We start from the raw sequence: 22,784 nt of genomic DNA on the forward strand, positions 1-22,784 counted from the left end.
TCACAGTTTACCAGTGTCCGAAGGGGAAATACCCACATCGTGTTCTGCTCACTCCATATGTTCCCATTTTCTTGCTTTTCATCAATTTTGGCATCTTTTGGATCTTCTACTGTGCTAATTTAAAGCATAAACCCAGCAAAAAAAAAATTGGTCACTTTTGCTTGCTTAGTTAGTGTTTTGCTGGTTTAGCAAGCTGGGATGGCTCAGTGAAGGCTCCAGTAAGTGTCAGAGCTGGCACAAAGAGGAAGGAAGGAAGGAACTTCATGTCTGGGAGTGTGGGTAAGGAGAGAAGAGCCAGATTCAGCCCTTTTCCATTGCATTTGGATGTTAGCCAAGGTCAAGTCGTAACACATAATTTACCCTTTACTTAAATAGCAAAGATGGAGAGCTTCACTTTTCCCTTTGTTACTTGCAGCATTTTTGTCTTTAGACCATGCCATTAAAAGAATTTTGTTTAACGTTCTGTCCTTAGTTGTGTGCACCAGGAGTGGAGCTTGATGATCGGATACTTAAAAGTAAACATACCCTTCAAATCCTCTTCTGGATTGGAATATGTGTCTTAATGACCTTTACAGATAAATCTTCAAATTACACATTTACTTTCTTTTGTCTCCTCCCTAGTTCTCATTTATCCTGTAGTATTTGTCTAGCTGATTGTACAATAATTTGTCAATAAATAAAAGGATATTCTGAGGAGGGTCATAGGAAAAAGATAAATCCTTGATGATCCACTCTCGGTTTCTGAGTGCCTAATCCAAAGCCATTTGAAGCAAAGAGAGTATGTCCAGTTGGCACTGAGCTTTGGAAGATCATTGCACTGTACTTCATCATTTTTCTGTTTCACGACTAAAAACTGGATCAACAGAATGATGTCAGTGCCTGACTGCTCTTGTACTTGCCCAAGTACAGACAGAAATTTGGCTTCCTGCTGATCTTCAGGCACCTGCAGGCCTTCGCCACCCAATTTTGCCAGTGAAAGCTCTTTGGGTTCTGTTTGCTGCAGGCATGTTCCTACAGACACCTAGAAGCTTATAAGCTTAAGATATAAGCCCCACTGGGTTCACTTAGTGCTTGCACCCTATATCTGTGCTATGTAAAATTTTCCTCAGTCCTGTCCGTAGAAGTGTTGTACCCATTTACCATTTAGTTGCACTCCTGTGCTCACCACATTTGTCTCATTTAACGTGGATGTATCTGAGCCATAAGAGGGGATGGGGTAATTGGTTGCTATGTTTTGCAGGAGCTCTTGTATTACACATGAAAAAAACATTGTCCTGTGGGTGAAGGAAAGAAGCAGCCTCTAGCCCTCTAAAGCCCTCTAAAAATGAAGCTTACATCCTGTATTCCTCTCCAGCATTCAATATTGCCTTCATATTGCCTCCTAGACTAGCACAGTCCGTGCACAGGCTGCTGTGAATCGTCATCCTGGGCATCTGCCTTTCCTTGACATTGTACAGGGAGTGTCAGTGCGTTACACAGAGCTCTGGATTGTGGTAGGAGGCAGGCGGCCTGAGAATTAGGTGTTCTTATTGTTGTATCACCCATGGTGAACCTAGTTTCGAGCAGGAACCATTTTTTCAGTTTCCTGTACAAAATCAAGGACATGGTCAATACCTAATTAATAAAATCTGTACTTGGGCTGTAGCCAGGATGTTCTGAAGGGCTAAGAAGTAAGGACTTTGGGTTTTATTGGCTGTTAATATTCTAAACAAAGGATACAGTTACACTGTTGTGATCAGCAAGAGTTCAAACACTAGAAGTTAGGCCTCTCAAAATTGTGTGGTTAGCTTAAAATAAAGAGATTTAAAAAATTAATAAATTGAGGCTTCTTTATATTTGTCCTTTAGTGTGTTTTACTTTCTCAGGTGCAGCTGAGTCAAGCTTTTGAACTTCTTTTGCACACAAGTTAACAGCTTTATTTTTTTCATGAAAGACATTCTATTATAAGCATGACTGGAAAGTGGAGCTTTAAGGAAACAGCAAATTTCAAGAGTTGGCAAGAGTAAAGTCATTGTCAAGAGGAGAGAATCCAGTTTGCTGTAATACTTTCTGTAACTGGGTCACCCTGTTCATTCATGGGTTTGTTGCCAGCATTTTTTGTTGTCTGAGTCATTTATGCTGTGATAATTTGTAGCAGGCAGCAGAGCAGATAATGAGGAAGAAGAAGAAGAGGAGGAAGAAGAAGAAGGCTCAGAATCAAGTAGTCCTCCTGTTCCTTACCAAATGAAGCCTCCTCCAGAAGGATGTTGCACTACTGATGGTAAGATAACCATGCTATCAGAAGCCTTTGCCCTAACGAAAAGGGTAGGATTGAGACCATTTCCCCTATAATTCATCAGAATGAGATAACCTATATGATACAGAAATTCTAAAACTGTCATTGTTCATTACCTGCCAGATAAAGCTGGATTGCTCTCAGTTGCTCTTACATTTGACAGGGTCTTTGTTCAATGTGTCAGAGAAGCATTTGTTAGAAAGCCTGGCACAAGGACAGAACTTCTGTTCTCTTAGTCACTGCAACCTTTAAAAGGTCCAGTTTGCAGATATGGCATTTGCTGAAATGAATGTGATACTTCTTATTTCTTTATCATCACTCTTTTCTGTTTAAAGTGTACCTAATTTTGTGTAGCTGTAAAAAATATTCAAAACCAAGGAAAAGCCAGTGAAATTCACCAGATATTGAGAATTATTATCTCCATTTTTGAATGTCCAACCTAAGTTATGATGATGTTGTGAATAGTCCCTTAAATATGTAGGTTGCAAAATATCATCAAGAGAAACTTCCCTGTACATTTTCAAATTTTTGTTTGCTTATTATACTGGTAAAATTCTTATGTCTGACCAAAAGGCAGGGAAGAAAATAATCTTTTGGTATGCCTTTGATTTTAGAGGGTAAGACCTTGTTTTTCATTAAAAATATAGGAAGTCCTTTAATGAAGACGGTTGTGAGCATTAAACAAAAAAAGATCTTATCAACTTAAAATAAGTTGCATTGATGTTTTTTCTAGGTTTCTGCCAGGCTGGTAAAGATTTGAGACTGGTTTCAATTTCCAATGAACATATTGAGGTGCCATCTGGGTTTTTGCTTGTTGGTGCGAAGTCACCCAGTTTACCTGATCACCTGTTAGTGTGTGCTGTGGATAAAAGATTCCTGCCAGATGACAACGGGCGCAATGCCCTGTTGGGTAAGTGTCTGTGATTGCAATAAGTGGATTCTTCTGTGGGCTTCAGTTAATAGCTAATTGTTTTTTGCAGAGTGAGTTCAGCAGATGTTGTTTCTATTCCACACCTGCAGTAATGCTCAGAGGTGATGCACAGGAAGATAACAACTCAGAGTTGGCTGTGTTTGCTTTGGAAAGACACAGAGTGAGCCAGTTCATTAGAGATGCTTCATCACCTTCTGTTCAGTAGTCCAAGGCTAAAATCGTTGTCTGACCAGTTTATGTCCTAATTGCTGGAACTGCACATCTGGTAACTGTACCAGTTGAACTGCTGCCTGTCTCTATTTTAGCTTTCCAAATACCGACGTGTACAAACTATAGGTCTGTCAAGCAGAAATTTCAAGGTATTATATACATGTAAACAGTCTAATGATAGTTTGGACTACAAAAAATTGTGACCATTTTGATATGTCTGAGATAGGGATAATCCTCTCCACTGTGTTTGAACAATAGCCTGGGTTCTGGACCCTAACCTATGACTTTTTGCTATTATCACACATTCGAGTGATTGTAAGTTAAAATTTTTCCTAAGTGTGTAATCAGTTAATACTTTTAGTAGATACTTCAATAGCTTGCATTTAACCAATTTAAAAGTCTAAATTCTGTCATAAAATAGGTCCTGTCTATTTTTCTTAGAGTCTTTCTGATTGCCATTAACCTCATTCAAATCAAGCCAAATATGGTAGATCTTCAATCATGTGAATGAATGAACTGAATATTAATGTTATTAAGATAGAATAGGTTTTATATTGGAAAATATCAATATGCAATTTTGGAGGGAGAACTCTTTTTTCAGACACTATCAGATTCTTATGTATTATTTTCTTAGTGAACAAAAAAATTGATGCATCATGTATCCATGCACTGATCTGAGCTTTGAATAGCAAAAAGGAAACATTTGTCGAGTCGTTTAAGAGGATTCTTTCACAATATGGGGAAAGGGATATGATGTGAACTCAGTTGTTATCTCAGTTTGAGCAACTTCAAGGCATTTGGGCTCACAGTGTAGTGTGAAGGTGCATAATGTGATTCTATGTACAGTAATTTCTTTCCTCATGTGATCTTGCAGAGTTGGATTGGTCACAGTGCATTTGACCAGTGATTGTAAAAGAATTAGGAGGGTTGTAAATTACCCACGTGTTGTCATTTTAAAGATAAAGACAGGAATGTTGTACCACTCAAGTCATTCACTGCTACCACTATTAACAGCTTAAGCTCCTTAGGCTGTTAGCAGAGAGGAAGTAGTGTATTTGTTAATTGCATGCTAAACAAGAACAGAAAAAGGCAACAGGAGCATAATTGAGAGGGTTTTATGCTACTTACATCCTCAGTTTGCTTATTTCATATGTTTTAGTTTCCTGAAACCATTTAAATGCTTATTTTTGACTGTTGTTATACACTTAAACCCCAGTGAATCACATTCTTTTGCGGAGAAGTCTAGTAACTCTATAGTATGACTTTTATGTATTCTATAACAAGCTTAAATATAAAAGAACTTATATACTTTAAGATCCAAAGTCCTTATCTCGAAGTTGCAGATAAAATAATGTCCGTGGTCCCTAATCTAATGAAAAAAATTCTGTATCTTACTAACACGAGGATAGCGTGCTATTTGTACAATAGATCATGCTGCAGATAGAAATGATTGTTTGATTCAGGTTTTCATACGCTGACTCAAGTCAAATCAGGGTAAGTAAAATTAGAAGCAGACATGAATAGTCCTGTGATTTCAGACACATAGTGGGATAAAAGACAGAATCATTATTACTTTAAATAGTCTATTACTGTAGCACAGTGACCTCTGCCTGGCAATAGATCTAAATTGAAATGTGTCATTTGAAGAAGGAAACTCCTTTAATGCCTTGCCTTTCAAGACAGCATAGAAGCCTTATTTTTGGTATTCTGAGTTTAAGCAGTTCTCTGTCAACATGTTGGCCTTTTGAAACAGCATGGAAAGTGTTCCCTTCAAGCCTTTGTTAGTGTAAAAGGAAATTGAATTGGATTAATTTTGAATTGAAATGAGCTGCCATGAGTCGGAGTGTATCCCACACTTTTGGTAAGGCTTATTGGTGATACAGACACATAATTTCTTAACCTTTCAACCCCATTGTTTTTTGCTTAATTTCATCCTTTTTCCTCTTAATATGCTGTATTTTTGTAAGGCAGCTGTTACTGAGTTTTTTTCAAACAGTTTATTTGAAGGGAGAAGACCCAATAGTTTCCTAATTTCTCATGGTCTGTCTGCATATGTTTATGAAGATGACTGTGGATTGTACAAAACTTCCAGAAGAAAGTAGGAAATGTCTCAGTAGTTTCTGGTCCAGGTTTTGACTTATGGTCTTGCTCCCATTAGTAACTGTTTATATGCCTTTGGGACATGTGCCAGTTTATTGATTATGCTAATAAGCTGTCCCACCATCAAGGCATATGTGCATCTGATTTGAAAGTCATTTCTGTTGGAGGTTGTTTTGCTTCTTTGTTTTTACCATTGATGTATTATTCCATTGGAAAAAATAAACAAAACATTTTCTGGAAAAGACTATATTTTTGACAATCAGAAAGTTCTCTGTGCCTAGACATGTTCCTCATATGATTCTGTTAATCATATTAGATGACAGGTTTAACCACTCTGCAAAACAGATTCAGCTTTTTACCTTTAGAAAGCTGTTTCTTGGGTTTTATGTGACCTAAATGAATGCTTAGATGGAGGAAGTGGTATGTGATAATGTGCTATTTATTGTTTCCTAATTAAAGCAGCTAACATGTACCACTCCTAAAGGTTTTTTCTTTTCTTTTTGTTGGTTTTTTTTTTTTTTTTCTAATTCTCACTCTTCAGGAGAGTCTCTCATGATAAATAAAGCAGCTCTTCACCCATCATTTTCCCAAAAGACCAAACAGCTGCCTACTTTCCTAGCAGGGAACAAGAAATCATTTTTGGTTTTGTTTTTTTTTTTCCAGTGAGTCCCTGTGGTCAGAATGACAGAGGAAAAGATTAGTTGGCTTGCATTGTGAGCTATATGTAAGGTGAAAACATTGTAGTATAAAATATTGTGGCTGCTTCTTATAAATATGCAATGTTCTATTGGGCTTTTATGATAGTACTGTGTTTCCATACAGTGGAGCTCTCCAGCTTGACCATATTGATTTTATTCATTTTTTTTTGAATTTAGGACTTCAGTCTTCAAGTGGAGTGGTACTAAGTAGGTGGGAAAAACGTGGAGCATTGTCAGTGTTTGTGTGCTTTTTCCTGTGAGTAGAACTGAAAAGAAGAAACACTTGTGCTGAGAAGTTGAAAATATAATCATTTTTTGTTTAATCAAGCTGCCAAATTTCTACCAAAATATTAATGTTAATTAAAAGCCTGTTATTAATTTAAAGAGAAACAGGAAGAAAATTTTCTGCCAATTTATGAAAGATTTAATTATGAAACATTAGATGGATATCCTTCCATCCTGAAGTCCTCTCTTAATTCCTAGCACAAACTCACTGTTGATCCAAAGGAACCATTTTCCCAGTGAGAAGATAGGTCAGGATTCATACCCTTTTGGTCCAAGGTCCTTCTTTGGAGCACAAGGTCCCTGCTGTGGAAGAGCTTTTTAAATTATGGACAATCGATCATTGTGATGTGAGCAAATTCAAGCAAATGCATATGATAAAACACAGATACAGTCGAACACCCTCTGATTAAACAACCTTCACAGGGTAACAGCCTTAAGTCACTACCAAACTCAGCTGGGTATGAATTGGTGACCTAAAGGTGAAAGGCTTTTAGCCCCTAAACTCCAGGCATTGATTTCTAATTCTCTTGTGAAATCAATCCTGTGACATAGATATATTGAGTCACCTCATGGCTGCCCCGACTCCCCTGACCTTTGTCCTCTCTATAATGTATGGAAGAATATTTAATGCAGCTTGTTTATGAAACAAGCTGTGCCCTCTCTCAGCTGCTGCCTCAGGCCATGGCATGTGAAGAGGGCATTCAGAGAAGGAGGATGATGAAATGTTTGGGTTCTCAGTGTTACTCAATCTGCCACATAAAGTGCTGCGAGCAGGGTTGGTGGAGGCCTTCAAGAAGTAATGACTGAACAGCATTTTATTGCACTGGAATTACAAGAGCATATGTTCTATCTGTGATGTCAGGGCTGAGCTGCATTAATGAAGCAGTGGCTGTCATCAAAGTGTCAGTCAGAGGGAACGGGATGGAAGAGGGTGTTGGCAGGAGCTTGCAAGAAAGGACTGAATCTCACTCAGAGGGGCTGGGAAAGTGAAAGATGATAATTTGACTTAAAAGGAAGATTAAAAAATAAACTTATAAAGTGTTCTTCAAGGAATTTTCAAGACAAGCGAACAATTTAGATCTGTTTAATCCTTTCTGGGCCTCACCTGTATGCTATATGTGGTGTAAACTAATTTTCCAGTAGGTGCTGCAGAGTGAAAAATAGGTGGTTAGGACAAAAGGTTATTTCAGGTAGAAGTTACTGCTAAATCTGGTTTAGACAAATGATAATTTACAAAAGTGATCTGAAGACCCAAAGTCTAAATGAAAAGATTTTGTGTTCACTGTCCAGCCTCAGTTGAACAAATGCTTCTACATGTGGTCAAATTGGTGGACACTCCCAGCAAAATGATAAAACCTAAGAAGTGTACATTTGGAAAATGAAAAAGTGTCAGTTTGAAAACACGTAGGGTCTTGTATGTGGCAACCAGGTGAAAATTGCAGTGCTGCTGCTGGTGATGCTTAATGTGCTGTGAAATGGATGGGAAGTTTTTGTTTACTAGCAGAAGCATTTTTCATGATTTCTTAATTGGCATAAAATGCGTGCAAACTCTACATCTTTTTCCACATCCGTTCTAATTTTGTTTCCTTTTGTTGTTGCTTTTATTGCAGCTACTCAAGGCTCTGTGATGTTAGACAGATGCTTTTGTGCTGACTGATATAACACAGAGGATTCTGTGGAGTCATGACTTGTCCTGATTTTATGAGTCATGATGACCTTTATCGTCCTACTGACTAGGATCAGAGAGATAATAGGGAGCTTTCAGTAGTTGTTCCCACTTGTTCCCATGGATACCAGACCACTTTCCACATCAACTTTTTTTTTTTTAAATAAATTCTTCTGAGCCTTTTTTTAAAAAAAAAAAAGGAAGTGCATGGGTTGTAAACCAAACAACAGGTGTTTACCGTGCATTATATTTCAGTATTTATACTTTACAGAAGGAAAAAAGTGTTGACCATTAGTTTGTAAACTTGAGATATGTGATTGAAATAATAATTTTCATAAATAGCTCTTAATTTTGTTTACTGTATTATTCATCCTTTACTCCAGTACTTTTCAATGTTACTGTCTGCATGTTATGTGAAATACATTTCCTTTTTTTTTGCCATGTTTTAATTCACTGGACACACCCTTTCCATTTCAATGTTATGACACATAAAAATGTTCATTAGATGTGATTAAAATGAAAGAAAACATCATGCTTCAAGTCATGTGTAGGGAACAGAGCGAAAATTTCCATGGGGAAGATTATCTTTTAATAGCTCACTATAGGATTTCTTTGTAGATAATAAGTATTTTCAGACAGTTGCATCTACTCTGATGCAAGATGAAAATATCTTAGTACTTTGTAAAACAGACAGAAAAAGTTGTTTAAGAATCTAAAGGCAGCTGTGTGAGGAATGCCCTTTATTTACGATGATAATGACATCAGCACCATGAGTCCCTTGTTGAGGCTCAAGCTGTGTATCTCAGAATGAAAGGAAATGGCAGTATCCCTGGAAATGCCTCATCAAGCCTGAGTACAAAAAGCTTTATGGGGAAGGACTGTGTCTGTTGTGTCTATAAAGTTGTAGACACTTTGTTCCTGTAATCATAAATAGTTTCAACTGCTGTGAAGTGCTGACACAGTCCAGCCATAGTTTGAGAAAACTACTCTATATTAGTAGTCAGGAATGCTTTAGTAATTTTTCCTCTCTAAAAAAGCATCTGTAGTAGGAACTTGGTACTTAAATATGCTTATCTCTAATTAAATAGAATAAATTAAATATATTTATTTCTTGAGACTTAATTGCATGTTTCAGTGAAATTGAAATGGAATTCAGTGAAATTGAATGACATTTCAATGAAAATTGAAAGAGAAGTGAAACATGTACATGCTGTGGTGTTGAATAGGGCTGGGGTTAAGCGTGTGACTCAGTGCTCTTCAGTCCAAAACTTTTCCCAGGTATATAATATAATAAATAGGAATTGTAATCTTTTTCTGGTGGGATAAAATGAAAAATATGGCCCATTTTAATTGTTCTGTAGGTGTGGGGCTGTTTTTTCCAGTCTGGTATCCAAAGTGCAATATACTTTTTGCACAAAGTGCAAATACTTTTTTGGAGGAAGATGTTAATAAATATTTCACTCTATGAAAGAAAAAAACCACAAACCCCCATAATATAAATACAATTTTTTCTTAGGCAAGAGTTGTGTTTGAATGTTATTAATAATGACCCACATATCTCATTGGATTATATGTATTGTTTATTTTATCAGGCTTCTCTGGCAATTGTGTTGGCTGTGGCAAGAAGGGTTTCTGCTACTTTACAGAATTCTCAAATCACATTAATCTTAAACTGACCACTCAACCCAAGAAACAGAAACACTTAAAGTATTATCTGGTCAGGAATGCACAGGGAGCTCTGACCAAAGGATCTGTAATCTGCTGGAAAGGGGCAGGTAAGATAATGAAGCTGTCTTCCTCGAGCTCTGGTTTTCATCATCCAGGCTTAGCTATCATGGAGAGTGGCATCTGTGTAAAACCTAACACACATCAGTTGAAAGAAAGGCTCTTTAAAGCTAGGTGATTGCTAGAGCAGCTGTAAAAAGCCATTGTTTGATCTAATAAGAGGCTGGCATGTCAGAAACCATTGGTTCCTTCATGCCAAGTGTTGTAGCTCTAAGCAGTTCCTGTGTGAAATTATCAAATCAAATATGTTGAGAGTTAAGCAGATGGCACTGTTTTGGGGGGATAAAAAGGTTCTTTTTGTTGTTAAGAGTTCAGAGGCCGGCAGTCTTCAACCAGTACCTGCTCAAGCACCTTGTTCCAACTGCCAGAAAGTTCGGGTCTCTCCGGAAGCACCTCCAGTGAGCCGCTCCCAGCTGCAAACCCCAGTGCTCCAGCTGGGACTCAGCAAACAGGTACTGCCTAGGAGGAAAACATGCTGGGCTTCCACCTGCTCATATTCTTCTCTGCTCCCATATTTGTGTGTACTTGTGTGAATGCAAAGACAAACAAACAAATAGGCATACTGCCACATAGAATAAAACAAGTTGAATGGAATTAGAGATATATTACAAACAAGGAAGGCTTCTCCCTGTCCATTTTCTTCCCTCAGGTTTATATATAAACGGTTAGCAAATAGTAAAATGCATGTTCTGCAGCTTGTTCATATCTAAAGCAAACCAAATTTTTTTAAAAGACCATTATTTTTAGAGTGTTTCTACAGCTGTTGCTTGTCTGGTCACACATGACAACTGTTGCAGGATCCAATGTAATTTCAGCTTTTTCTTCTGATCCAGTCTATTTTATGTTATGACCAGAATCCTGTTTACTGCAGGCATTATATGGACATCAGCTTAAAAACTTCTGAGTTTTTTCTTCTGCTGAGAAAAGTGACTTTAATATTAAAAACAAAACTAAGGATCAGTATCTGTAACTTTTTTATGTTAAAAATTCTTTCTGAGACCTTTATTTTTCTGTTAACTTGACATAAATGAAGAGTAATGGATGATGGAGGCTAGAGTGATCTCTCTGAGCATCTTCATAGTGAAAACACTTCTTTAGTATCTTGTGACGATTACACAGATCCTCACAGGAGAACTAAGGCACATTTGTTGGTAGTTATATACTATTCTCTCTGTGAGATAGAGGTCTGTTAAATAGTTATGATCTGGAATACTGGTGCCCATCCTGAACAAATTAAAAAGCTACATTAATTACGAGCATATTAAGCTTGAGAACACCTCTCTTTTTTTAATGCAGCATCATTAAAAAAAGCTTAGAAAGAGAAAGTCAGATTGGGAGAGAGGCCTAGTAAATATTAGACACCCCCTCTCTTTTAGCTGATTCTTGAGTAAGAGCCACGATCCTGCAAAGAAGCTACAGTTTCTGACATATGCATTTAATTACAGAATCAGATTTTACCCAGGCACTTAATTGGGAGTATGAGATCAGAAATGGGTTCGTTTTATTCAGCATTGCATTCCCTCTTGAGCTGATCCTGATAGTTCCATTAAAATAAATGATCAAGTGATCAGTTTATTATATCAACTGAGCATCTTGACCTAGAAATGTTCAATGTAAATACTCTGGGGTTTTTTTCTTGCCAGCTGCAGCCATAGATCACATCCCTTCAACAGCAGCATTCAGCTCAACAGTTTATAATGGCAAGGAGTCACCTAAACAACAGTTGATGAAAAATAACCTGTCTGCTCTGACAAGACCTTCGGTGTTAGGTATTTGTACAGATTTGTTGTTTAATAACCCTGAACTCTTTATTCCTTGGATATAATAGAAGCATTGAGCAAATAATATCATGATCGTAATTTCATACATGAGTAGAAATTACTATTCCCTTCCCTCTCTGGCCATAATATTGTTTTCTGTGTTAATTTCCAGGAGAAAAATTTTTTTAATATAATTTTCAGTCGCAGTTTTGTTACAGTTCATAATATTAACTGGATGTTTTTCCTTATATTTACAGTTCATTCATTCAGTAGAGGTACAGACCAAATTCTGAATCCAGGTTCTTAAAGAATATGTCAGCTTGCATCAATTTCATCAACATGTTTCATGAGGGGAATTAAGAAAGATTTATAAGTAATCTCTATAGGATAATTCCTGTGTTGCAGTTCACCCTTGGGATGGAGCACTAGACTTGACAACTGGCTCCAAATTCAAGAAACTATCCTACTGTGCCATTATTATAATGATTTGTGTTAATTGTTTTCTGTCAAAAGTGTGTGTCACTGGTTTGTTTAAGGAAGAAAATTAGTCCCCACTATGGCTAGAAACAAGTTGTAGCTCTATTTTAGAATAAGTTTTCCCAAGTTTCCCTACTGGCATCACAGACAAATTCTTTTTCTCTGCCCATTTAGGTTCCTAATCTCTTTTCTCCGTTCAGCAGCACATTATTGCCAATTCATTTCGGATGGATTACTTTCACATATCAATATGTGAAATGCATATCCTGTCAATATGCAGGAAAGAGCACGGCATTGTCAAATAAAAAATCCTTTGTATTACTCTATCTTGTGACTTTTGTCATAACACTACGCTGGGAAACCAAGTGAAAGGATGTGCAGCACAGATGACCAAAGGCTGCCCTCGCGTGGTGAAAGCGTAAGGGACAGGTCATTGGAAACCTGTATGAAAGGGTCTGCAAGGGAGCAGTCATCTTAGAGATTTGTAGGCTTCGGGTTTATCTTTAATATCTTTTCCAACTGTTTTTACATAAAATTCTTATTCTGTCTTGAATCTTATGTGGGACGAACCGTTCTGCCAGGATATACAGCCCTGCCAGTGTGAAACAGTGTTAAGACTTCTTTGTGGTCATGTCCAGAAACAGAAATAGCTCAATCCTGCAAGTTGCTGAGCAATTCCAGGAGGACCGTTGACTGTATTAATTAGAAATTAATTAGAAATACTTGATGTCAGTGGAAGCTCATCATCTCAGGATTTTGCAGGAGCGCACAAGAAGACTCAGGAAATTAATGAAAGAAAATTAAAGAAATTAGTCATTGAGAGCTCCTAGAAAAACTGTGAGAAAGATATGCTTTTACAGACAAAGATATTGAAGCTATATATGGGTAGGAGGAAGGTGTAGAAGTAGTTGGATAGGAGTTAATATGGAGTAACATAAAGCCAAAAATGGGAACCAACAAGAAGTGGCAAAAATCCTGTAAATGGGAAAATTGTTGAAAAGAACTCCTATCTTTATTACTATTACCCTGAAACCCTTGAGAATTTTATTTTGCAGTGTTACATGAAACACTGTGTTGTGTTCAGAAATAAAAGGAACAAAATGCCCACACTGTTGACTTCAAAATATTAATACTTATGAGTATTCTTAGTACATGTCTCGTTACTGTGTCATTCTTAGTAGAGAGTAAGTATTGCTATAAAATAAGTGAAATCTACCTAGATAATTAAGAGTTCTCTGCACCAGAAAGTTTCCAGAAATTTAAGAAGGACACAGCAAAATAAAACTAAAACCACAAAAAATTATTCATGGAGTTGACCCTGTCTTCCACCATACTTGATACATGCAGTCTGTCAATGAATCATTGACAGACCATGCACAAACCTGAATACATTTTATTCTAATATTTCTCTGAAACGTTATTCTTATTCAGGCACATTAACAAATTCAGGACCTCCAAAAAAACGCCATAAAGGTTGGTCACCAGAATCTCCATCATCTACTGAAACTTGGAACTCGCAGCTCAATCCACAGGCTCCAAACAGAATTAAAAATGGTAAGCTGTACCCAAGGTAATGATTTTGTTTGTTTGATTGTTCAGAAAATAATGGTGGGAAAGAGGCCTTATTTTAAAGTCATGTGCAGATTCATATTAGAGGTTTGGAAGGTGTTTGATTCCTCCGTGCTCACCTGGGTGCTTCATTTGCATTGATTTCTTTTTGAGGCTCTGAGCTTAACTTTTCTTAGGATCCAGTCATCAAACCATTGACAAATCCCAACAGATGTCCGTTTTTAGACACCCAAACACCTCTGGAATATTCAAATTAGCATCATAACTCAAGTCAGGGTACTATCCATTGTTTCAATTACTTGTCATAGCATTCTTAGCACTTGGATTTTATAGGCTACATACAGACAAGAGTGACATGCAGTGAAATAAACCCAGTTTCTCCCATAGGTTTTCTTTAATATTGTTTAAATTAAAATTACCATAATAAAGTTATAGTTGAATAAATGTTGAATCTTATTTTTTTCTTTCTTACTATAACGATAAAACTTGTTTAGGATCAGTGAGACTAACTCACAAGTCATAACTATATGTGCAGTGATATCACATAAGTCTCTCTATTCTTGCACTCATATCTGGAACTATTTGTTTATAAGCATTTCAAAATCTTTATGCACGTGGGATGTTCAAGGTTGCAATAACATAATTAGTCCTTCAAGACAGTTATCATGACAGTATGGGTTATAGTAACAGCTTGTGAAATGTGTGATAATAAGCAGTTAATACTCATAGCAAATGTGGCTTTGAGATTATGCTGAACGATTTTTCTTTGAAGCAATCATTACTAGACCTGACTCCAGTAATATATGTCTGAAATCTTAGATGGAGGAAGCCTGTCATCTTTAACCACATTCTGCTTTGGTGGGACCAGCCTCATCTCCAACGGTGGGCTCAGGAGAACCGGTCCTCAGTTCCTGACAACTTGCTGAAATCTGTAAAGCAAAGCCAGTTATTTTCAAAGGTAAAAACTCCAACCCTACAAGGTCCTAAATCTGTTTTGTAAGAGATGTAACAACATGTCCCACTGCTAAGTGCTGCTAAAGCTGTCAGTTTTAAGAGGTTTACTTTAAATGTTTTTGTGTTTAATGCATACATGAGAAATTACAAAATTAATGTGATGTGTGCATAAATTTATTTTGTAGGTCATGGAAACTTCCCATATCTTTGTGGGAACATTAATGATGTGATAGTGAGTCCTTTGTTGTACACCTGTTACAGAAATTCACAGTCTTTATCTAGAGCATATGAACAATATGGTGCCTCCACAATACAGCCTATTTCTGAGGAAATGCAGCTCTTACTGACTGTCTACTACCTTGTTCAACTAGGTAAGATTGTTTTATATCCAGATAAACTGCAATGAATATATTACATGCTGGAAATTAGAAAGAGAATATTAGGGCAGGACAATATTAAATATGGGTCTTTTTCATGTGATAGAAAACTAATTCATGGTTAAGAAACAAAACAAAAAATTAGGTCTTGAAAACCAGACAGATTGAATTATAATCATACAAAGTTTATTTTCTGCTCTAATATGGAATCTCAGCTATGAAAAAGAAAGGAAAAGAGCTGTAATTCATTGCTTTTGCATATAGTCTGTGGTTTAGAAGTAGTATTATGCTGAGATAGGCAGCACTCAACCTCATAAATATTTCTAATTACTGATACTCAGGTTCCAGTCAAGGAAGCTTTACCTGAATATCACAAAGGCATTTCAAAATGAACAATTTGGTTCACATCTACTAAAGGCAATAGAGTCATGCATGCATAAATCTGAAACACGGTCATCTTTAAAAAATAACATATTCAAAACACATACTTTTTTTTTAACTTGTTGCCTTAAGAGACCGCCGGAAAAAGGACTCTGAGCCAACTTAGTGTATAAGATAAGATAAAGAGGGTAGGTTCTTTAATTTCAGGCCTCGGGCCCACAGGAATACACGACGCATCTCGTGTCCACGGGGTTCCACAATTTAAGATATTATCCTAACCAATTCCAGATTTATCCACCCCTGGTTCCTCCCCCGGCACACCCCTCTGGAAACTGAGGCAGGGGGCTCTGGGACCATCTTCTTTCCCATCTTCATCTTCATCACAGCACGTCCAGTCCTTGGAGTTTCTCCAAAGTTCTGGGCTTGGAGGTCGCTGTGCCTGTGCGATATCTTGTTGTCCAGGCCAGGGTGCAGATGTTCTTAAACAGAAATGAAGGCCTACCTTGAGGGAAGTCTAGAAAAGCTAACAGAATTTGAGGGAGTGATATGGAATGGGGTAACAGTGTTGGGTACATGTGTAAACTACCTGTGCTAAGGTAAGGGATATAATACAGTTACTTCTAAATCTACAAAAAGCTAAAAATCTAAAAATCAGTAGGCATCAAACTCAACAGTTTTGTTAATTGTTTCATGATATTTCCTCCTAATTTTCTTTTAGCTGCAGACCAGGTCCCTTTGATTGAGGATTTGGAACAAATATTCATGCGTTCATGGCGGGAGTCACACCTGTCTGAAATCCGTCAGTACCAGCAGGCTGTTCCGCAGGCCTTTCCCCAAGTGCCCAGCCAGATCACCGCAGTGACTTCAGCCCAGCTTCCCTGGCTGGCAGGCCTGGCAGCCAGCTCCTGTAACGACAGCGTCCATATCATTGAGTGCAGCTACTCGCTGGCAGAAGGGCTTTCAGAAATGTTTAAGCTACTCATTGAAGGAAAATTGATAAAGACGAACTATGTAGTGATCATATGTGCCAGTAGAAATCGAGCCATTGACTCCTGCATTGTGATAACAGGTAATATCCCAAAGGTGTATCTCCAGGCAAATCAGAGTAATTCAATACTATGGGGGGTTTGGTTGGAGTTCCAGTAAGTTACCTCACAAAGCAGAGCTTTGACCAACAAATAATGGGCTTTGATGAACCCAAGCTGACACTGCACAGTTAGGTCTCTCCCCAAACCACATTCTGCCTGTGTTGCCTATTTTCTCACCAAGGCTTCTCAGCCAACATGGGTACAAACAAGTAACAGTGAGTTACAGCACACATAGTGCATAAAGCTCTCCTGCTCTGTGCAACTGGGATATTACTGCAAACAGAGGACCAAACCTTTTCTTAGTTTCTAAAAGATGATCTTTCAGTGCCATTCCCTTCAACAACCTGTTGATGACTATGCTTAAAAATTAAATAAATTATCTGAATAGTCATTTGGAGATTTGTTATGAGTGTAAGATAATTGACAATTCCTTTGAATATTATATGGTCTTCTTATATAGTATATAAAGAATATTTCCTAAATTGGGAAAGAATTTTAAAAACAAAGAATTTTAAAGCATGAATGTATTTTACAAGTGTCTGGTGCATAAATGTACTGGAGAGGGAAAAGACTCATCTCTGCCATTTTTGTGTGTGTGGTATGCATTTAGTTAGGTAGTACTTTTCTTGTGACTTAGAACATTTTTAACTCTAGTTTGAAGTGTTTTCAAAATTACTTTTTTTTTATCTTTTAGGAAAGTATCAGGCAAGAGTTCTGTCTGAGAGCATGCTCAGTCCCTCAGACTACCAAAAAGAAGTTAACTATCAGCTGATCACAGGGAAGGTGGAAACTCTGGGGTCCTTCTTTAGCACACTCTGCCCAGGTACTTAACAGGTCATAAAGAGGCATGTTTCCCAGTCCCTGGAACTTTTAAGTCAGAGAAAATAGCTCTGCTCATTTCCTTTCCAGAAGCAAGACATTATTAGAAATGTATGAAAAACGCAGGACAAAGTTGTGAAAGTACATTTGAATTGAAATTCCTCTTAAAAGTGTCAGTTTCTGAAATTCCTTGGTTTCATAAAGATAGACCAGCAAATAGCTGAGCATATTATTCTTAGCTATGCAAATCCGTCCTTATATTATGCAAGTCCATAGCCATATGAATGTATAAATCTTTTTTTTACCTAAGCACAGAATTAATTTAGATCATGATATAGAATAGAGGTATTTTATCAAAGGTAGGATTTGCCCATTCAACTTACCATACTGTGAACTTGACATGTTGCATGGGACAGAGAAGGAAATTGCAGAGAGCCAGGGTTACTGGATCATTTTCTGAGTATACTGAGGATTACTACAAGCAGGATTCTGTGGGGGTAGATCCAGCCAAGTGGAAAATTAAACTGTGTCTCAAAACTCGAGCAAATGTATAATATTTGTCAGTGTTAATGGGGTGTCATGTCCCCTTTACCATTCACATCACATTGGTAAATAGATCACAAGAACCCTTCTTAATGTGTCATAGTATTTCGAGTGGTCACTTAAGAAAATCTCATTTTCCTTGAATTGTCTCATAGTGATATTAGTGTTTTTGCTCTTAGTATCTTCAAAGTATGGTTCTTAAAATCACTTTTGCTACTGTTTGAGCAGAACAAGTAAATGAGGATCCTAAAAATAGTTGCCACCTATATCCACTGGATTGCACTTCATGAGGCATACCCTGCCTTTCTGAGCTCAGTGCAGACATGTCCAAACATCTTTTCAGCTGCTGAGAATATACTAATGCTCAAGTCAGGCATATTGTATTGTCTGCATGGCTTTCTTCTGTAAGCAGGGTCCCTGCTCAATAGAATGGGATATGTTTGCAGATACACAATAGTTCAGTAAAACATATCTTGTATGCTTCAGCATTGTGCGTAGCTACAAAACTCATATTTGTCTTTCAGCTTTATAGGAAATTATTTTTCTTTCTGCCTCTCAAAAGTTTAAAGATTTAAAAATGTTTATCAGATTTTTCCTGAAGTTTCTTGTAATCCTTGTTAGGAAGCGGTATAGATCTGTGGTCTGAGCATAAAGTAAGCTGGTCTCATGTCTTTGTTGTTGCTGGTTTGCATGCGGACCTTGAGACTAGTTTTCTATCACCCTTCCTAAATGCCCTAGCCAGTGGTCTCAGGGCTGGTCTGTCACTCCCTGGCCTATTTTGTGTTTAATTAGTGATATACTGTAAACACTGATACAATAGAAAATAACAAGAGGGTTCCTGTATAAAACAACCAGTAAGCCAAGGGTAGGATAACTAGCTAACATATATAAAGGTCTTTAAGATCTACAAAAGCAAATCAGTATGAATTGCAACTCTTATTAACATGGATGTCAATTCCACTATCCCTTTAATCTGATAGAGGGTGACATTGATCTTTTGCTGGAGAAATTTTATCAGGAAAACCAAGGGCACATCACTTCATCGCTTTCAGTGAATAAACCAACAGCAGTGAATGGAACCGGAACAGCTGTGTGTACAAGTAAGTAAGGAGGATTTTCTAAAGAGATAACTGAGTAGGGTACTGGAATCCAAATCTCTAGGTGCACAGTTAGATCCATCTGGGCAGAGTCCTAGGAAATTTCCTGAGGCAACAGCAACTCATGTGTTGGAATATTCAGATTTACACTGATGAATATTCTGCTTCATTCCTCTGGGTATTACAGTTTTTGAAGCTTTAAGTCATGCTTCTGTTGTAGAAGAATGATATTTTAGAAGTTTACTTTTACCTCTCAGGCATTTAAGAGACTTATAGGACCAAAAAGCCCAATTACAGAAAGATTTCTTTGCATATTCTGTATGGATTTTCATAAATAAACTTCTGTTCATAAGCAAAATACTGTAAAGAGTATATCAGTCATTCTTTGCCAGACTCTTATCATTTTGCATTAGATTAGACTTTGAGTATATATCTAAACAGAATTTTGCCTTTTTCCAGGTTATGAGGTTGAGCGACATCAAATTCGTCCGTTCCAGCTAGCAGTGGCTCAGAAGTTGCTGTCTCATATTTGCTCAATTGCCGACTCCAGCACTCAAAATCTCGATTTGGGTTCCTTCGAGAAAATCGATTTCTTGATTTGTGTTCCACCATCTGAAGTAACTTATCAGCAGACTTTGTTTCATCTCTGGCACTCAGGTGCTTATTAGTTAGCTTTATTTTGGATTTACAGGACATTCTTAGATTTATGTATATCTGGAGATATTGACATTTGTTCCATTTCTCTAGGTATTTTATTAGAACTTGGATTAGAAAAGGAACATCTTACAAAGCAGAGAGTGGAGCAGTATGTTTTGAAACTAGATGCAGAAGCCCAAATTAAATTCAAAGTCTTCTTACAAAACTCTATGCAGAATCCTCATACACTGTTTGTCCTAATCCATGATCACGCACACTGGGATCTAATGAGGTAAAAAAACTGTAATTTGTTTTTAGAGAAATTAGCATTGTTTGCATTACCTCTCAATATTAGCTTTCAGATTTATCCCTTCCTTCCTATTTGTTTGCATCTTTCTGCTAATTCTGTCTTCCCATGCGTTGAATAAACATGCTTTCTTTTAAGGTCCTTCATGACTTATTCTTACCCTGCTTATTATATTGTGCCTCAGTGGAACATTTCAACTTTTCTTGCTCACCATTCTTATCTACTTTCAGCCACAGCTATTGTTTTTTTGGTTGGTTGTCATTTTTTCAGAGGAAAGCTTCCTGTGAAAGTACACAGAGCTCATTATCCTCTGTCAGTGTCCTGTGGGCTGTAAAACATGCAAAACCCTGACCCAGTGAATAGACAACTAGTGAGCCAACACTGCTGCCTGTTTTTTTTTAACTGATTGGTAATTTTCCAGTACAATGTTTTTTCTCTCCAGAATTGCTGATTTTTAAGAATTGAAGGCTTCTCTGGATACATAGTGATGTCATGTACTCTTCTCAGGGAAGCAGGGAGGTTTCCTTCCAATGTTTACCAAGTTACCCAACAGCTCACTTGCACAACTCATTGCTTACCTCACAGAGCTCTGTTTCCTTAGCTTCTCAACAATCTGCCTGCTGAGAAGTGGGGCTGTTTTTGCTGTCTTGTTTCTGAGGTGCATGGGGAGGTTGGAGAACATTCCAAATTCCAGAAACACCAATATTTTCCAACTATGGGATAATGGTAGTGTTTCTGAAACCAAAAATTATGGAATCTTACTTGTGAATTAAGCAACAAGGTCTTGTCTTTTCTTTTACACTGGTTAAGAATGATGATTTTCAACAAAACTTTATTTTTGTATCTGAGGGTTTCCTGTTCAACTCCTCTGTATCTTGAATTTATAAGGCCTTTACAGTTGTCCCAGCCTTTAATACATTTATTCATATAATATCCTTGAGTGGTAGGGAAGTACCTGTATTGCTGCTTAACTCTGTTTTGTATCTAATAAAGATATATATATATATATATGAGACAAATATTTAAGTGAATATGCTGCCCAGCAGAATTCATGCCACCTAACTAAAATCGGTTCAAGAAGTGCCTAAAACAGGAGTAGAGCTGCCTGGGATTGTCCACATAGTCCAGCAGAGACATGGGCATCCCTGAGGGCTGACTTAGGCCACAGGTGGACACAACCAGTTTCTGGAGTTACTTATCTCTCTCTACTGGTAAGAGGAGGAAGTTGTAGTGACTGGGCTTGTAACTTGGTCACTGCAGGTAAATCCCAAAATTAAATAGTGTGAATTTGGACTGGAATTTTGCACAGGAGCAAGGAATGGTTCTCACACAAAAAATGGACTGTCGGTGTTCCATGCTACTAGGATTTGCTCTAAGAATAACTATTCTTCCCTTTCATAATAGCCCTATCGCAGGTAATTCTCCTCTATTTTTCTATCATACCGATTTACCATTTGTTCTTTTCTATCCTGATTTTTGTAGGTTAGAATCATATTTTATGAAGGGCAGCAGTAAGAATCTGGCCAAAGGAAATGGCTAAAATCTGACACAAGTCTATATGTCTATTGGTAACTGGCACATCAGCTTCCTTTCATCCTTTATCTCTCACATTCTGGTAGCTGTAAGGGCCTGGTAATTTGCCAACTAGAGAGCTCATCAGACCCACAGAAATTTTTAGTTGCGGTGAAATAATTTGCCTTTCTTTTCCTATCCTTCTGTGCAACAATTTCAGGGTAAAAGAACACAGTCCTAAGTTCCTTGTATGTGTTTAACTTTGATTTCACATCCAGGTTTGAGCTATTCCTCTGACACAAATGTTCCCTTGTGCTGATCACTTTGGAGAGTTTTGGGTTTCTTTTTTACAGTGCTATGCATAGTCTTTATCCTCAAACAGAGCTGTCGACAGGACTTGTTGATAGACTGTTGAACTGCAGGGAGGTGAAAGAGGCGCCAAATATTGTGACCCTCCATGTGACTTCCTTCCCCTATGCGCTGCAGACACAACATACTCACATCAGCCCTTACAATGAGATCCACTGGCCTTCTTCATACAGCAATGTAAGATGGGTGCCTTGGGTGCTTTTGTGAGCTTTTCATAAGTTATTTTCCATTTACATACTTGAAAAAACAGAAGTCCTCATGATTTCTGTAAACAAGAATGAAGTTTGCATGGCATCTTTTTCTTGCTCAGTCTGTGGCAAGTTTATTTTCCCTTTGCTTATCCTGTAACTTCTAGCTTTTTTCCACCTGTATTCGTTTTATATCTTCTATAAACTTTAGTAGCTCTGCTAAAAGTCATTGAAATGTCTGAAATTCTGCCTCTCAATGCATTACTGCATAAATGTATGTACATTCATGCATTTTTCTTCATATATGTGCATATTTATTCCATACATAGCTGTTCTGTTATTTATGTATATGTGAGAAGAAAGAAAGAACCGGGGGGAAAAACTGGGCCAAACTTTCAGTCTATTAAAAAAATGAATTCTATTTCTTTCTCTTTTTGTTTTAACATGTCTGAGTAGATGTATGCTTATTAGATAATGTGATTGCAAATATATCACATACCAATTGTTAATCAGTTGTAAATTAATAATAGACTTTACCCTTATAGTTTTGTTGCTTCCTTTGCTTTAGGGTGTAGATTTGTACCATGAAAACAAGAAATACTTTGGACTGTCAGAAGTCATGAGTCCACCCTCTCTGGACATAGCATTCCACTGCTCGGTATGACAGCTCTTTTGAAGCAATGGTCATGGCTTTGGGAAAGAGGTATGGTGCCCTCCTTTGTTTAACGCTGAAAATTTAGGAAGTACCTTCTAGTGA

At 37.4% G+C, this 22,784-nt stretch overlaps 1 protein-coding gene across 1 annotated transcript in view; it reads left to right on the forward strand.

The window, feature by feature from the left end:
- Positions 1-22,784, forward strand: part of GREB1 (growth regulating estrogen receptor binding 1) — a 69,299-nt gene that overhangs the window by 14,373 nt on the left and 32,142 nt on the right. Inside the window, 18 exon segments of the mRNA XM_032684319.1 lie at positions 2,135-2,260; positions 3,009-3,185; positions 9,758-9,940; positions 10,259-10,402; positions 11,594-11,719; positions 13,619-13,741; positions 14,576-14,598; positions 14,600-14,714; positions 14,896-15,081; positions 16,187-16,537; positions 17,251-17,379; positions 18,899-19,018; positions 19,475-19,672; positions 19,763-19,943; positions 21,824-22,016; positions 22,596-22,644; positions 22,647-22,679; positions 22,682-22,730. Of these exon segments, the coding sequence (XP_032540210.1) occupies positions 2,135-2,260; positions 3,009-3,185; positions 9,758-9,940; positions 10,259-10,402; positions 11,594-11,719; positions 13,619-13,741; positions 14,576-14,598; positions 14,600-14,714; positions 14,896-15,081; positions 16,187-16,537; positions 17,251-17,379; positions 18,899-19,018; positions 19,475-19,672; positions 19,763-19,943; positions 21,824-22,016; positions 22,596-22,644; positions 22,647-22,679; positions 22,682-22,730 (2,506 nt within the window).

This window comes from Chiroxiphia lanceolata, chromosome 3, assembly GCF_009829145.1.
Source record: "Chiroxiphia lanceolata isolate bChiLan1 chromosome 3, bChiLan1.pri, whole genome shotgun sequence".
NCBI classification, from domain to species: domain Eukaryota; kingdom Metazoa; phylum Chordata; class Aves; order Passeriformes; family Pipridae; genus Chiroxiphia; species Chiroxiphia lanceolata.